This window comes from Ascidiella aspersa, chromosome 2 (assembly GCF_963924565.1).
Source record: "Ascidiella aspersa chromosome 2, kaAscAspe10.2, whole genome shotgun sequence".
Lineage (NCBI taxonomy): Eukaryota > Metazoa > Chordata > Ascidiacea > Phlebobranchia > Ascidiidae > Ascidiella > Ascidiella aspersa.
In genome coordinates, this window is record NC_139448.1 from 14,649,768 (window position 1) to 14,663,995 (window position 14,228).

Consider the following 14,228-nt stretch of genomic DNA (forward strand, 5'->3'; position numbering starts at 1 on the left):
TATGCCGCCAACATTTTCCTGTGAAACTAGTCTTAACTAGATCAGAATCCACAGCCATATCTTCACAGGGTTGCCACAAAGTCTTTAAATTCTTTTAATTTTTCTGCATATCGAAGACTGGTTAAAAAACCCTATGCTTTTCCTTGGGTCGTTAAATGGTTGTCTCCAAATTTGTTTCACGTGCAAACTATATATTTAGAAAGTGCCGCAGTAAAACGAATTTTAAGTTATTTGTTGTTCTTTTGGCCATAACTTTTTTACTGTTTTATTTTTGAACAATATTACAAACACGTCGAGTGATTCAAGTTTGGGTCTTCGAAAGCAGATACATTTTCCTAATTTTGAATACGTTTCCGACAGGTTTAGGTTTATTCAGACGATTTCGAACTTCTTCTGTACTTGAGCTGAAACTCTTTAGAACAGTGGTTCTCAACCTTATTTTCACCGCGTACCACCTCGAGGTTCTATCATCTTATTGCGTATCGAAAAACTCAACTTTACTCAAAATGTATATATATATATAGGCATATATTAACAGGGGCGGATTAGCTAATTAGTTAGCCCGGAAAACAATTTTTTTATTTTGCGAAACAAATTCGGCCAACTCTCGAAAAAGTGTCCCTTTTTGTAACTTTACAAGAGACACCGGTAGTCAAGTTTTGTGATTCTTTGTTGTTTTTCTATGATGTCATAAAATAAATTTGCATAGGTGTTCCGGAAAGATAATAATTCCTATCAATCATTACAATGAATGTATAGTTTATTACAATAGAACAAAAAATGTTTAACATTTTTGTTAAACTGTAATTTTATTTAAAAACATACTGACTGCGTACCACCCAAAATGACTTTATGTACCACTAGTGGTACACGTACCACAGGTTGAGAACCACTGCTTTAGAAAGTAAGGATCTCCCGCGGACAATAAAATGTAAAGAAAGATTCTTGTCTTCGTATCCAAAGATCTTAAGACTGTTTTTTTATTAAAACAGATAAAACATAAAATCATTTCTTAAAATCTTACAGAAATATATATATTACGCCTATAAGGCATCATCAGTTTCTGTACAAAAAAACAAACATGTAAAAATGCCAATATGGGTGGTTAAAAAGTAAAATATATAAAATTAAAAATAGTAGGATAGCGTATAGGTCTAAAATCATAAAACACCTGCAGATGTCAGATGCAAAAGCAACAACTAGCGAATGGCATCAAACGACAACGTGACAAAACGGAAAGAAAGAGAAAAACACGCAACTGATAATCTTCTGTACTTGGCATTACCGCGTATTTGGCTTTATTATGTCGTTATAATACTATGATTTTATAGATTTTCTGCTTTAGGTATTCTGGTCTTAGGTCTTATTGCGTATTCCCATAAAAACATGTCCAATTCAGTCGATTCTGAGCACGTCCATCGAGGATGAGCTGGATCCGGACAAGACGATCCTCTACCAGCTGCAGAAGGTCTTCGCCCACCTCCACCACTCCCGCCTCCAGTTCCACGAGCCCGCCACCTTCTGGAAGACCTTCAAGCTCTGGGGTCAGGAAGTCAACGTCCGCGAGCAGCAGGACGCGTTCGAGTTCTTCACCGACCTCACCGACCAGATCGACGAGTACCTTAAGGTTGGTGCTGACAGCTATTGCATTAAGTCTAGCCAATCACACAGGTTGCCTCAAAACCTTTGAATGTCTTTGAATTTTTTCGCGCATTGAAAAGTGTTTGAAAACACATCATTTTTTTCAAAAGTGTTTGATTAGTTTGATAATAAATTGCAAAGCCAAAAAGGTCGAGAGACATCAAATGGATTACGACGTTTCGATACGAGCTTGTTCATCTTCAGTTAATGTCATTATCTATTCGAATAGTTTGGCTTTGGAATTCATTATCAAGCTACATTACAAATCCGTGCGTAATGCACCCAAGTGTTTGAATAGTCTTTGAATTTATTTTATTTGCAGCTCGAGTTATGTGTTTTGGAGGGCTGTAGTAAAACAAAATTTTAAGCAGTTCATAATTTTTTTGACCATTACATTTAAACTGGTTTGTTTTCAGATTTTATTTAAGTATGTAAGTAATTTAATTTTAGATCTTAAGATACTTATAATTAAAAAAAAAAATTTTAAATGTTTTAAAATAATTATACATAAAAGTGTAACAATCTTGAATTGTAACACATATGGTGATTGTTTTGTAGGTAATGATTTGCGTTAATGCGGAGGTTAAACCACGAGAATAAGTTTACAGGTCTACCAGGTCACTTTTAAGTGTGATTTAACTATGTGTACATTTTTCCCAGAGTTAAATTCCTTTTTTGAAATGGCATTTTCTAGTCGCACAAGCAGATCGACATTTTCCGCTCGACCTTTCAAGGAGTTTTCAGCGATCAGAAGATCTGCGAGGGATGCCCTCACAAGTAAGAAGTGTTCTCATGCTGCAAATTGTTATGAACGCGTGCATTGTGCACTTGTTAGTAGCAGTGAAAATAGAAAAGTAGGGTGCAACCTGAATCACAAACACATTGGACGCGAGGTGTCTTTCTTGTTCAAAAAGTTTTATACAACAGTAAATTTGTCTGTCATCGCATTAAATTTATGAAGACTAAACTGTTATCAGCATATTTTAGCCGCCATTAAATAGTCAATTTTAATTGTGATAAAAAGTGTTCGGTTTTATTTTACTTAGCTAAATCTGTAAGACTGTATCGTTTAATTTAAATTCAAAGTGTTTAATAAGTGCACTATCAGTCTATAAATAAGGACCGCGATACATTGCTAGATATGAACGCGAGGAACCGTACTTCGCCCTGAACCTTACTGTGAAAGCTGGAAGTCTCGACGAATCGCTCAAGCAGTTTGTGGCTGGCGAACGACTCGAGGGCGACAACTCGTACTTCTGCGAGAAGTGCAACGCAAAGGTGAACTATCGCATATATTTTGTAGGTAGGTTTTTTGCCGGTTGATTTTATGCTGGACTAATTGGTTGAAAACCCAGACTTCGGTTACCGATTAAAGTTTGGTAAATATCTACTGAATGGTTTTGAACTGTTGCATAAGAAAAACCTGCTAAAAGCGGTGCATGGATTTTGAAAAGTGAATTGAATATTTTATGCGTTATAAAAACCTGGCATATGAACTAAAATTTTATGCGTTCTAGAAACCTGTCAATCAACTGAGATTTGATGTGTTATAAAACACAGGCATAAAAACTAGGATTTTATACTTTCTAGAAACCTGTCAACTAAACTTTAATTTGGTTCGTAATAAAATCCTGTCAAATAAGCTAAAATTTAGTACGTTATGGAAACCTGGCATATAAACTTAAGACTTAATTCATTATAGGAATCACAATAGCAGTCCATAAAGTAGGTGAACGAATTTTCTTGGCTTTCAACTATGTATCCTAAGACCTAGTTTGAAGTTTTTTCAATACCAACAAAAGAAAACGCGCAAGCAAACCATGGAAGAGCGCAACGTGAAAACGATCATTTTTCTATTTTCAGCGCTCAGCGTTGAAGCGCACCTGCATCAAGAGCCTACCGCCCGTGCTCGTCATCCAGTTGAAGCGATTCAGCTACGACTGGGAGGCGGGGAGGTCGCTCAAGTTCGACCACTTCTTCCAGTTTCCACTCGACCTCGATATGCAGCCCTACCTCGCCGAGTCGGTCGCGTTTACAGGAGGGCAGCGACGTGAGTGGCTCTCCTGGCTTTTATCAGACTTGGACAGAGCAAAATGAGGCTAATTCTAATTCTAATCTAATTTTTGAATTGCTTCTGTGCTCTTAATTCTAGTTCTACTTTAATTCGGATTTTACCAAAAATTTTATTTTGTCCAACGGCTTATTTAGTCGTTTAGTCAAAACAAAGAAGTTGAAATAAAACTCTTTGGTTGAAACGACTTGTGTGTCATTTTTACAGCCTAAAAGGAAAAAAGCCATAAAAATTAGCACACACATATTTACCATTCACGTTCTTATTAAAATAATTTGCGATTTAAATTAAGTTGATTGTTAATAATTAAAGGTAACTCTAGTTCAAATTCTAGTTGAAATTTAATTCTAGTCTAATTTAAAAAATCTAACATAAATGTTGTTGTTCAAGTCTGGGTTTTACGGTTCTCGTTCGTTCGCCAGTTCGCTTTTTTGCCGGTCCTGTTTTGCAAACTGCCAGAACCGCTACTTTTGCCCGCTTTTTGTGCGAGTTATTTAAATAATGACAGTTAGACCAGTGCTTCTTAACTGTTCTTTTGTCTCTGCCAATTCAACAGCATTTTTTACTAAACTTTTATACCCTCAATAGGATATGACAGCTTAACAATTGAGATCAAAAATCTAAGCAATCCAGGACCAATAGGTATCTGCTATACGAAAATTGGAGAAAACTCGATTCATATCAATTTACATAAAATAAATTATTTTCTATGTTCGAGCAGATTGTTGGTTCTATCCCAACTAAAATAAAAATAGCTCGTTGTATCGTCTGGTAATACATCTTGTTCAATTCTACAGGTCGCCATTTGACCAGTGAACAGCAGCTATACAAACTTGTCGGTGTTGTAATCCACAGTGGCCAGGCGCAAGCGGGCCACTACTATTCCATCATTAAAGACAGAAGGTTAGCTGCTTTTGTTAAACACATTCATCAAAAAATGCTAAAATAATACCCAGCTATGTAAATGTTACTTCAACAAGCAAATGCGCTATAATTCATTTATAGTTGATTTTATAAAAAAAAAAAAAAAAAACTACAAGATGTTTTATTATCTCGTTAAAATTGATTCTAACATATAAAATCAACGTTACATTGTATTTTGGTGAGATGCGTTTTATTCTTACAACAACCCTAAAACCAAGGCTGCAGAGTCGGAATCCTTGTCTACCTCGGGACTCAAACGGGTCGGTTTGTTTTGCTAAAGTCGTACTCGGAACTCGAGTAAGACGACGTAAGGATACCCTAGTCACGAGTCCAACGTGCACATCTTCGGTATCAAATTTCAAAACTGTAAATTGTAAACGTGTAATATTTTCCAACCTTTTATTGTAGGTGGATGAATTGTATGACACCCCTATGAGTGTATTGTTGAAAATCAACCTTATTTTAGTTACGTAAATTGGTTAAATACAGGTTGTAGAGTTGGAGCCCGACTCGGGGGAATCGGCACATTTGTCCAGAGTTGTTCTCGGGTTAATATTTTTGGCCGGAGTCGAACTCTGGTTGTCGCAGTCCTACCTAAAACTTTTTTGTCGAATTTTTAGGGGAACTCCTTTGAGTAACCCTCATTACGGTCGCTGGTTCAAGTTTAACGACACAACGATTGAAGAGTTCGATATGAGCCGCCAAGCTTTGGAAGACGAGTGTTTCGGCGGAACTTTCAGAAGCCGAGTATATGAGAAGGGTGAGTAATGAAATAGCGGGAGTTTCTTTACCTTTCCTCGATGTTAATATCTGTGAAGCAAAGGATTGCTCGATGTATATTTTTTTCACAATAGCGACTAAATGTTTATAAGCAATATAAGCATGCAAATAAATGACGATAAGCATGCAAATAAATGACGACAATAACTCCAAATAAAAGCATGTGGCCTTCAGAGTGCCTCAGCATGTAATTAAAGTTAGTATTTTTTTAAATTATTTAAAATAAATGTACTCATCAACCATGGTTTCATCTGTTTTTTTTTACTTGTCAACTATTAAAGAAACATATTTATATTCAATATCGCATAAAATGGCAGTGTTTAATTATATCCCAAAACAGTCTGAAGACTGTATTTGCCGTGTTAAGAACGCGTTTTATTTGTTTTAAACTCAATACTAAGCTTTAAGGCTCCATATCTTCATACAAGGAATCGCTTACGACGAGGAGCGGCTGCGCTACTGGAACGGATACCTGCTCTTCTACGAGAAGGTGGACGCCGATCCTCGGAGCAGCTCCGGAGCAGTGGTGGGAGGAGGAGGGAAGGGAAGAGTGTCCTTCATGAAGCACGACAAGATCCTCAACTCCGGCTTCTCCTCACCTGAGATCTCGCCTCCGCAGAGTCCTAGAAACGCAAACGACATCCGCCTCTCGCAACTCACCAGCCTCGTCAGGTAATTTTCTGTAGATTATCCCAGGAGCGTTAATTTATTTGTTGATACTTTTTGACATTTTTCTTACTTAAGATACTAAAATGGACGGAGAAATGTTGAGCGCTAGATGTTTGATACTTGGGTGTACCATTTTTTACTCTGTTATATGCTGACCGATTTACTAGTATAGTTTGTCCTGCAATCTTCGACTTATCATTGCTATGTGAATAAATGTTTACGGTCCAATTTAATTTGATGCACGTTTACACTAGAGCCAAGCAAGGCAAAATAATACGTACAAAAATTCTAGCAGTTGATCAGACTTAAAATAAAAACAGTGCGCTTTAAAGTTTTAAGCCTTATGGTTCTGACAAACGTAAATTTGCAGATAAAACATTATCGGCTGCATTGTGGCTTGTGTATTTTGCTCATTACAGTTTATTGTTCATTTATTTTAGTAGTTTCTCGTGGTAGACAAAAATAAACTTGACCGCAAAAAGTCGTTCGCAGTCAGTCTTCCAATGACAATATCGATGTTGAAAATGAATAAAGAGGTACTCAAAGAGTTCAAAATTGATACCTATACTCCTGTATGGGTTTTGATATTCTTACTACGTCTTACTGCCCCCAAGTATTATGCTCCAAAGTTTATTGCTTTTATTGCAGAAAGGGAGACCAGCGGGGAATTTTCTCACCCCAGGTGACTTCTTCAATCATGCAGATGGTACGCGAGGAAAACCTACAGTTTATGCGCAACAGTGGAATGTACTCTACCGCATACTTCACCTTCGTCAGAAAACTAGTCGAAGCCAACTTGGTAATCTGACATTTTACTGAAATATTTATATGTTTTCCGTTCCTTATACTTACAGGCGTTGCTAAGCGATTTTGCTTGTAGCAAAAAATATAGGAAGTTCTACAACCCACTATCAATATTAATATCAAGTCTTATTTAGTTGAGCAACATTTATTGGTATCACATTTTAAAGTAGGTTTAACTTCTGTTGAATTCTAATTTTTAGTTTATAGAGCTGTATTCTTTGTAATAAAAGATAAAGTGTCTATGTTGACTGTTGAGCTTTGACCTGATAGAGCACTGTTAAACTTATGCCTTTTTTTCAACCATATAATACACAAAATACTTAACAGGCAATATTTTGAAATTTTTGTTGAAATTTTCGTGACAGTTTGTTTCCTTTGTTTAAAAAAATTTAGCCGCGTTATAACCGTTGGTTACCACTTAAAAGCGACCTCCATTCGTTCAGAACTGATTTTGCTTTTTAAACTTTTTTTTGACTTCGCGCAGTCTTGCGTCGCGACTCTCCCCGCCATCGCCGTGACGTCACTGCGTCTGGCTACCCACTTTCTTTTCCACACCTACTTCCGCACTCGCAGCAGGCTACTCACCGAGTGCGACGAGTGGCGCGACACCATCGAGAAGCTACTCGACTCGAGTCAGCCCGCGTGAGTTGATCAGTTTTGCTGTTTACGCAGCAAGCCAATTAAATGCGTCACTATTTTTCATTTCAAATTATAAAAGGTTTTATTTAAACCGATAAAATTGTAGGTATGTTTAATATTAAAATAATCCTATGCCAAAAATCTTAAGACTTTGTTTTGCTGATGCTTTGTCAGCTGCGTTTGGTTCACGTCGCAACTTCAGGCCGCCTCGGGATTCGTCAACGTGATTTCCTTCCTCCTTGAGTGCCCTAACTCGCTGGTGCGCAACACCTTCGCCAAAATCCTTACTAAGGCCCTAAGATGCTTGGTGGCGCCCACCGTAACCAAGGTACGCGGTTTATAGATAAACTCTTGCTACCTAGTATTTCTTAATAAAATAGTTTTTGTGCCATGTTTTCTATTCGTACGATCGTTCGGTTTCATCCAACTCGAAGAAAACGATTGTATAGGTCGCCGGAACGTTGGATGACAAATGTAATTACAAGAGAAGCTTGTTTTTTTGGTTTGTGCAGGGTTAATGCTGTGGCCTTTTGGTTTTATTTCTTTTTTTTAGTTATGTAACCGCTTATGTGCCCTACATGTTATGGTCGAGCTTTATTGGACAAAACACGTTTAGTTTTAAACTACTACAAATATGCAATACTTCGCTACAGAAAATACCACAACGAAAATTTTTTGCAGGCTGCTTAAATACTTATGTTAGATCAACTTTTTTGCTATTTTCAGGAACAGAAGCAAGTTGGCTTGGACCCGATCCTCTCGCGCGTCGTATCTTTGTTGGACCGTGAGGTGGCCGAGTCCATCAAGAACAGCCACCAGTACTTCGCGCTACTGTCCGAACTAACATCAACTGTAGGTTTTTACCTGTCTTTGTAATAAATTTTATAAAACATAGAAATATGTAGGTTTTAGTGTCCTGGAATATACTATATTGCGAAAAACTGCAATATGTAGCTACTTGTATCTTTTAGATTTTATTTTAAATTAACGTTGTCCTGTTGTGTCAAACAGAGAATTAATCCCAACAAGTAAAAGGCATATAATTTTATCGCATTACATTTAAAAAAAATGTAATTTGTTGGTACTAGTGTCAGTAAAGTAAACAATGAACATATATAGGATTTAGTGTCCTTGAATATAATATACTGCGAAAAATTGCAATGTGTAGCTACTTGTTTCGTTTAGAATTATATTTTATGTTAAACTAGGGTTGTCCTGTTGCGTTAAACAGAGAATTAATCCCAACAAGTGAAGGACATATAATTTCATCGCTATACATTAAAAAATGTAATTTGTTCGTACCACTGTCAATAACGTATAATAACTTATTGATACTGGTGAATAAACTCTAAAGGTGTAAGTATGTTGGTATCGTTTACTTAAAGTTTACTTTATTACCAAAACTGTAATGTTTAGGTTACTGTGTCAATAAAACGAGTTTCTAAATTTTAAACATTACCTGTCAATTTGTGCCAAAAGGAACAATAATTGCTACAAGTATTTGTAAACATTATAGGGTATTTTACCTTGTGTTGCAGGGCACGGTGGCATGCGACGCTTTGTTTCGTCACAGTGGGTTCTCGCGACTTCTCAAGTTTCTGTTGGGCGAGGCTGCGACGCGTCCTTTGTTCGCCAACACTTCCAAAACGGGTTCGATATTTTTGTTTAATGTTTTTTGTGTAAGTTACCTGCATGCCTGGAAATCAAGTGTATTTTAGATGTAATTGAACTTTTATAAAGCGTTGACGTTGACACTTTATGGTTATGTACGATAAGTTAAACCTTATAATATATAGAGTGTCCCAAACAAATGTATACAGAATAAAAATAATTGTAAACGTAATGTTTGGTCAAAAATTTTTTATTATAAAATCGCAAGAATATTTGCAAGTATAATTTTTTTTTTTACATTATTATTTTAAATAAATGTAAATAGCTAATAAATTAACTTTTTGCCATTGATCATGAATTTACTCAAATACTAAGTAGAATGTTTCATAAATGTGTGCGATTCTATTGCTTGGCGATGTCAGAAGTGCCTGGATCACAGTGGACGCCAGTTTGAGAACAAGCAGTGAAAAAACAAAAAAGTTATGGCAGATTTTCTTGCACTTTTATAATAAAAAGTTTTTTATTAAACACTGCTTTACAATTATTTGTATTGTGTATACATTTTATTTAGACACCCTGTATAAGTGTATATATCTATACACAAAAAAATGCTTATCAATATACAAACACCCACTGTTCTTTTGTTTTCTGTATTAAATCATATTGTTCTCCAAAAATTTAGAATGACAAATATATTTTTTGCCCACAAGATGGCAGTGGCGACGCGGGAACCACGAGCGAAGTGCCGACGTCAGACGCGGAAGTTTTTAATCGCCGCTGGAGTTCCACACAGTCACGTGACTTTCTGCAGCTGCACACCGCCATCGCCAACGTCATTTTGCATAGTGACGTCACAGTTATTCGCAACGGTAGGTTTTCGTAAAGCAAATAAAGCGGCACGAGGGGCATTGAGCGTTTACAATAAGTCAAAGCCAAGGACGAATGGCTGAGTTTTCCAATTAACGATAAACTTTTTTGCGAAAGCACTGCCGGCAATTCTGAGAAATCTTGATACTTTTCTAGGCAGAGCCGATGACGCCCGCAAGTTAAACATTTATTTTTGAGATACGCATATAGCGTGAGATGGTTGGTCAAATAAATCATGTGGTGAACTGATTTTCTCAGAAGCGAAAACTTTTCGCGAGCAACCTCGCTTTTCATAACTGTCGAAACATTGCTGATAACTGAACACAAAAGATGTTTTGTTTTAAAATTTTGAAACATATTAACAATAGGGTTTAAACTTGTTAAAAACTGAAAACAAGTGCCATTGTTGACAAATTATATTTAACTAATGACGAGCTTTCGCACAACCGTGCTTCATCAGGTTAGAGTAAGATTTACTCAACAGCGCCACTTAATAACCAAGATTAAACTTTTCTTTCAAATAGTGGCAAAATTGTTTGCAAAAATTCCTAAAGTTGCATAAGCGCTCAATTTATTCATTTCAGGGTCGAAATCCACGGAAGGCTGCGAGTCCCCGCCGCTTCCAAAGACTCTGTCAGTGGAAAAGAAATTGGCTCTCCACCCCAGCGTAAGGGAAGGCGTGTTCGGGAAGGTCGGGGAAAGGTAGTGTTGCTGTTTATTTGTTTTGCTTCTTAAATCGCCCCGTGATGGCTCGATTACGTTTTGGCACTGATTATGCGTAATATCTGCTTGAATATATTTCTGCAATGACGACTAAAGCAAGTTTGAGCGTTGATTTTATAAAAATAGTTGTATTTCTAAACTTTGATTATCAATCCCATTTAATTCCTAATACATTATACTTCAATGTCGTAAAATGGTTGTTCTCAATGTCGCCAGGTACCTTCACGAGCTTTTAATGGCGGCCAAGGAAATCCCGGCCTCGATCGCCGTCGTCAATGACGTCATAATACACTGCAGCTACGAAAACTTGACCTTCTCGGAAACCGTGATACGTCTGGTGACGGTAAAACGCTTGTATTTGATTTTTATGTTCTTAATTTTTATTATTACAAATTTAAAAAAATATATGCATTTTAACAAGTTATAATGCTGGACACAAATCAATTAATAAATATATTAAATTGGTAAAGTTATTTTAGCTGTTAATTTGCACTGGCTGGCCATTAAAGTTATAACTTAGATCTGACTGACCTACTGCAAGTGTTTATAATATAGACCAGATATTGTGTTTGGAAAATTATGTTGAAAGTGATGTCACAATTTAAATTGACATCAAAGAGCCAGTGCTTAAAGCTACGGAAAAAACAATGAAAATATTGCCTCCAAAAGTGGGAAATGCATTATGAGAAATCTCGCTGCCTTTCTTATTCACAAACTATCAAATTTCGATGTCTAAAGGAGCTGCTTGACCCACATCTATGAAATTACTCGGAATCAATATTTTTCTTTTTTTAAGTAAAAACAAAAGTCATGACCTAAAACAGAAAATATGACTTTTAGGATTTTTAATTCTTAAATAAAGCTTACAGCAACGTCGTTCTTTCACTGTTACCAGTTTCATAACTTTCTGTACTACCAAAAAATATTACTTTAATAATTTTGATTTGCCCTAAAAGTTATATTGCTTTTTGGGAGGTAACCGAATCAAGTAGTTAATGCCATTAGCTAGCACGGGCGTCAAACTATAGAGCCTAAATATAAGCTTCCGAAAAAGTGCTTTTTCAAACATTCGTTTAAAAAATGTGATATAACTTAACCTTGTGCTATTGAAAGAAGTTTATGTTTCGTTTGTTTGGATAAAATATAATAAATAATGGACAAATCAGAAAAACACTCATGACTACCTATATCAGTGGTTCCCAACCTCCTTGTTGTCGCGACCCCCTCGCCAGTTTTCAAAAACCAACGTGGCACCTTTTTTTCCGTTTCGCTAAAAGCAAACCTCGTTAATATAATTGTTAGAATGGCGCATTAATTTACTCGTTCCACTGCTCATTTTTTTTTAATTGTTTCGTTTATTGTCACAACCTCTTGTGACTCTTGAGGGTTGCGACTTCACTGATCTAATAGGGCGAAAAGGTAGAAAACATTACAACAGAGTAAAAGTAAAACAACCATGTAAAGAAGCCTTTATTTTTCCACAGTTAAAAAAAAATTGCGAAATTCTCTCGCTTGATTTGCGCAGCTTCACATTCCACCTGTGTGTTTCCACAGAGCGAAATCGCCAGCGCGTCGGCCAACGAGCTCCAGCCCTTGCTTGCCGTTCTGCTTGAGCTGCTTTCGCTTCCCGACACGCTCCAGCGCACTCGACTCAGCGACGCCCTCGAGCGGACCGAGCACGGATTCTTAGAAGTGATCAAGAAGAATCAGAAGGGCGACGAACCGAAAGCCTATCAGTGCGTCAAGATTCTGGTGCAACTCGCTTCAAGGTAAGAGGGGTGTGCAAAAATCTGCAGCCTTTTTCTTGATATGTGGCGTGTGCTCGTTGAAATTTTGGTCTTTGACCAGTTAGTTTCTGCGGCCTGTTTGTATATTACTCCTAGCATTTTATATAGTTCGAAAAAAGTCTATTTCAAAGATAAAATACATACAAGTTATGTACAGAAATCCTTAAACATGTTTAAACTCTTCTAAAACGTAAATCATTAAAGATCAAGCGGTATGTCATGTAAGCACTTTATTCGCCCTTTGTGTCCTACAAGTTTAATATTTTTTCTACGCCGGTGGTCGTCAATTATTTTTTATTGTTAATAAAAAGATCATAATAATGTAATCAGTGCAAAACTTGGTCATCAATGATAGATTTATGGTAATATACCTCTGGGAGGTGAAGGCTCGCTTAAGAAAAAATGTTCTACATAAGGTTGTGCACAGGCTATTATTGACATTATTGTCTGTGGCGTTTTAAACCTTGTATAATTCAATGATTTAAATTTTGTTTCTGATTCTCGTAATATTTATGAAATTGTCATAGCATAAAACTGTGAGTGTTAAACTATAAAATAAGCTATTTAATTTTCGCAACCCTCATGTCGGCCCGCCAACAAAACGCAAATACTAGTGTGGGCCCTGATACTTTTAATTTTGGAAACACCCTTTAAATATCCTTCTGCAAACCTTCCTTCATGCTGAATACTTGATGCTGTACTTAATGCCATGCTGTTTATTGAATAGGTGCGACTCGTGCCGCGAATATCTGCTCGAGATCTCGACCAGCTGGTCGTGGTCGGTCACGTGGCTGCGGGGCAAAATGACGGAACACACCTGGTCTGTGACGTCACAGTCGAACCGCTCGAACGAGGCGCCGACCAACAAGTACTTCCAGCGGACGATGTCGGCCCAACACACGCTCGACGAGGCCACCGCGCTGCTGGCCCAACGAAAGGTAGATTGTGTTTTGCCTGCTCTGACTAAATTTACGCCGAAAAAATGACGCTGATTTAACGTAGGTTTGAAAAGCTCAAGGTATCGTTTTGATGAGTAATTTTTTTAAGCCATGCGATTTCAAAGTGGTGTCTAACTGAAATTTGTATTGACAAATTTATAATCCAGTATGCTTACATACGTCCTGAAAAAAAAAATATGCGAACGCCTTTTCCCAAAGGGGGATTCTCAAAACCTCTGCCCATCAGTTTACACATTGGGAAACAGTGACCCACCATCACTGTCTGAAAAAAACAGGCATGTCTTTAAGACGCTGATTTGTAATCCCCTTTTTATAACAGTTTTATATAAAGTGTATTTTAAAAGCTATAGCAGTTCAACAGTTTTTCCTGATGATTTGAAATAGGCTTTAGGTAGCAACCGTAATAAAACTTCTCACCAGACTTATTGTAATTTAAAGTTCAATTATACCTAACTAATTTAAACGTTTTATTTTTCATTACTATCAAAACATATATTAAAGTTCAATGAATCTTTATAATTGATATATTAAAGTTCATTACTATCAAATCAACAACATTTGTTTTGGATAATTTGTTGCGTTATCCTTCCATGTGATACGTTTTTTGCCATTGCCACAAGATTAAATGTTTTATTGTCGGACTGATTGGTGAGGCCAAACTTAAGCACATCTGCCTAATACTGAGTGCCTTTGCATTTCGTTATCTCTTGGAAATTAAACTAAAAATTATAGTTTTTAGTTGTACCACGCAAT

At 36.8% G+C, this 14,228-nt stretch overlaps 1 protein-coding gene across 1 annotated transcript in view; it reads left to right on the forward strand.

The window, feature by feature from the left end:
• LOC146163882 (ubiquitin carboxyl-terminal hydrolase 24-like) overlaps positions 1-14,228 on the forward strand; it is a 40,399-nt gene that overhangs the window by 23,912 nt on the left and 2,259 nt on the right. Inside the window, exons 35-51 of the mRNA XM_083382978.1 lie at positions 1,400-1,627; positions 2,336-2,418; positions 2,781-2,919; positions 3,505-3,691; positions 4,510-4,615; positions 5,257-5,396; positions 5,845-6,088; positions 6,734-6,884; positions 7,374-7,531; positions 7,703-7,856; positions 8,255-8,380; positions 9,067-9,178; positions 9,850-10,008; positions 10,591-10,708; positions 10,946-11,072; positions 12,284-12,498; positions 13,244-13,454. Of these exons, the coding sequence (XP_083239104.1) occupies positions 1,400-1,627; positions 2,336-2,418; positions 2,781-2,919; positions 3,505-3,691; positions 4,510-4,615; positions 5,257-5,396; positions 5,845-6,088; positions 6,734-6,884; positions 7,374-7,531; positions 7,703-7,856; positions 8,255-8,380; positions 9,067-9,178; positions 9,850-10,008; positions 10,591-10,708; positions 10,946-11,072; positions 12,284-12,498; positions 13,244-13,454 (2,658 nt within the window). The remainder of the gene's footprint in view (positions 1-1,399; positions 1,628-2,335; positions 2,419-2,780; positions 2,920-3,504; positions 3,692-4,509; positions 4,616-5,256; positions 5,397-5,844; positions 6,089-6,733; positions 6,885-7,373; positions 7,532-7,702; positions 7,857-8,254; positions 8,381-9,066; positions 9,179-9,849; positions 10,009-10,590; positions 10,709-10,945; positions 11,073-12,283; positions 12,499-13,243; positions 13,455-14,228) is intronic.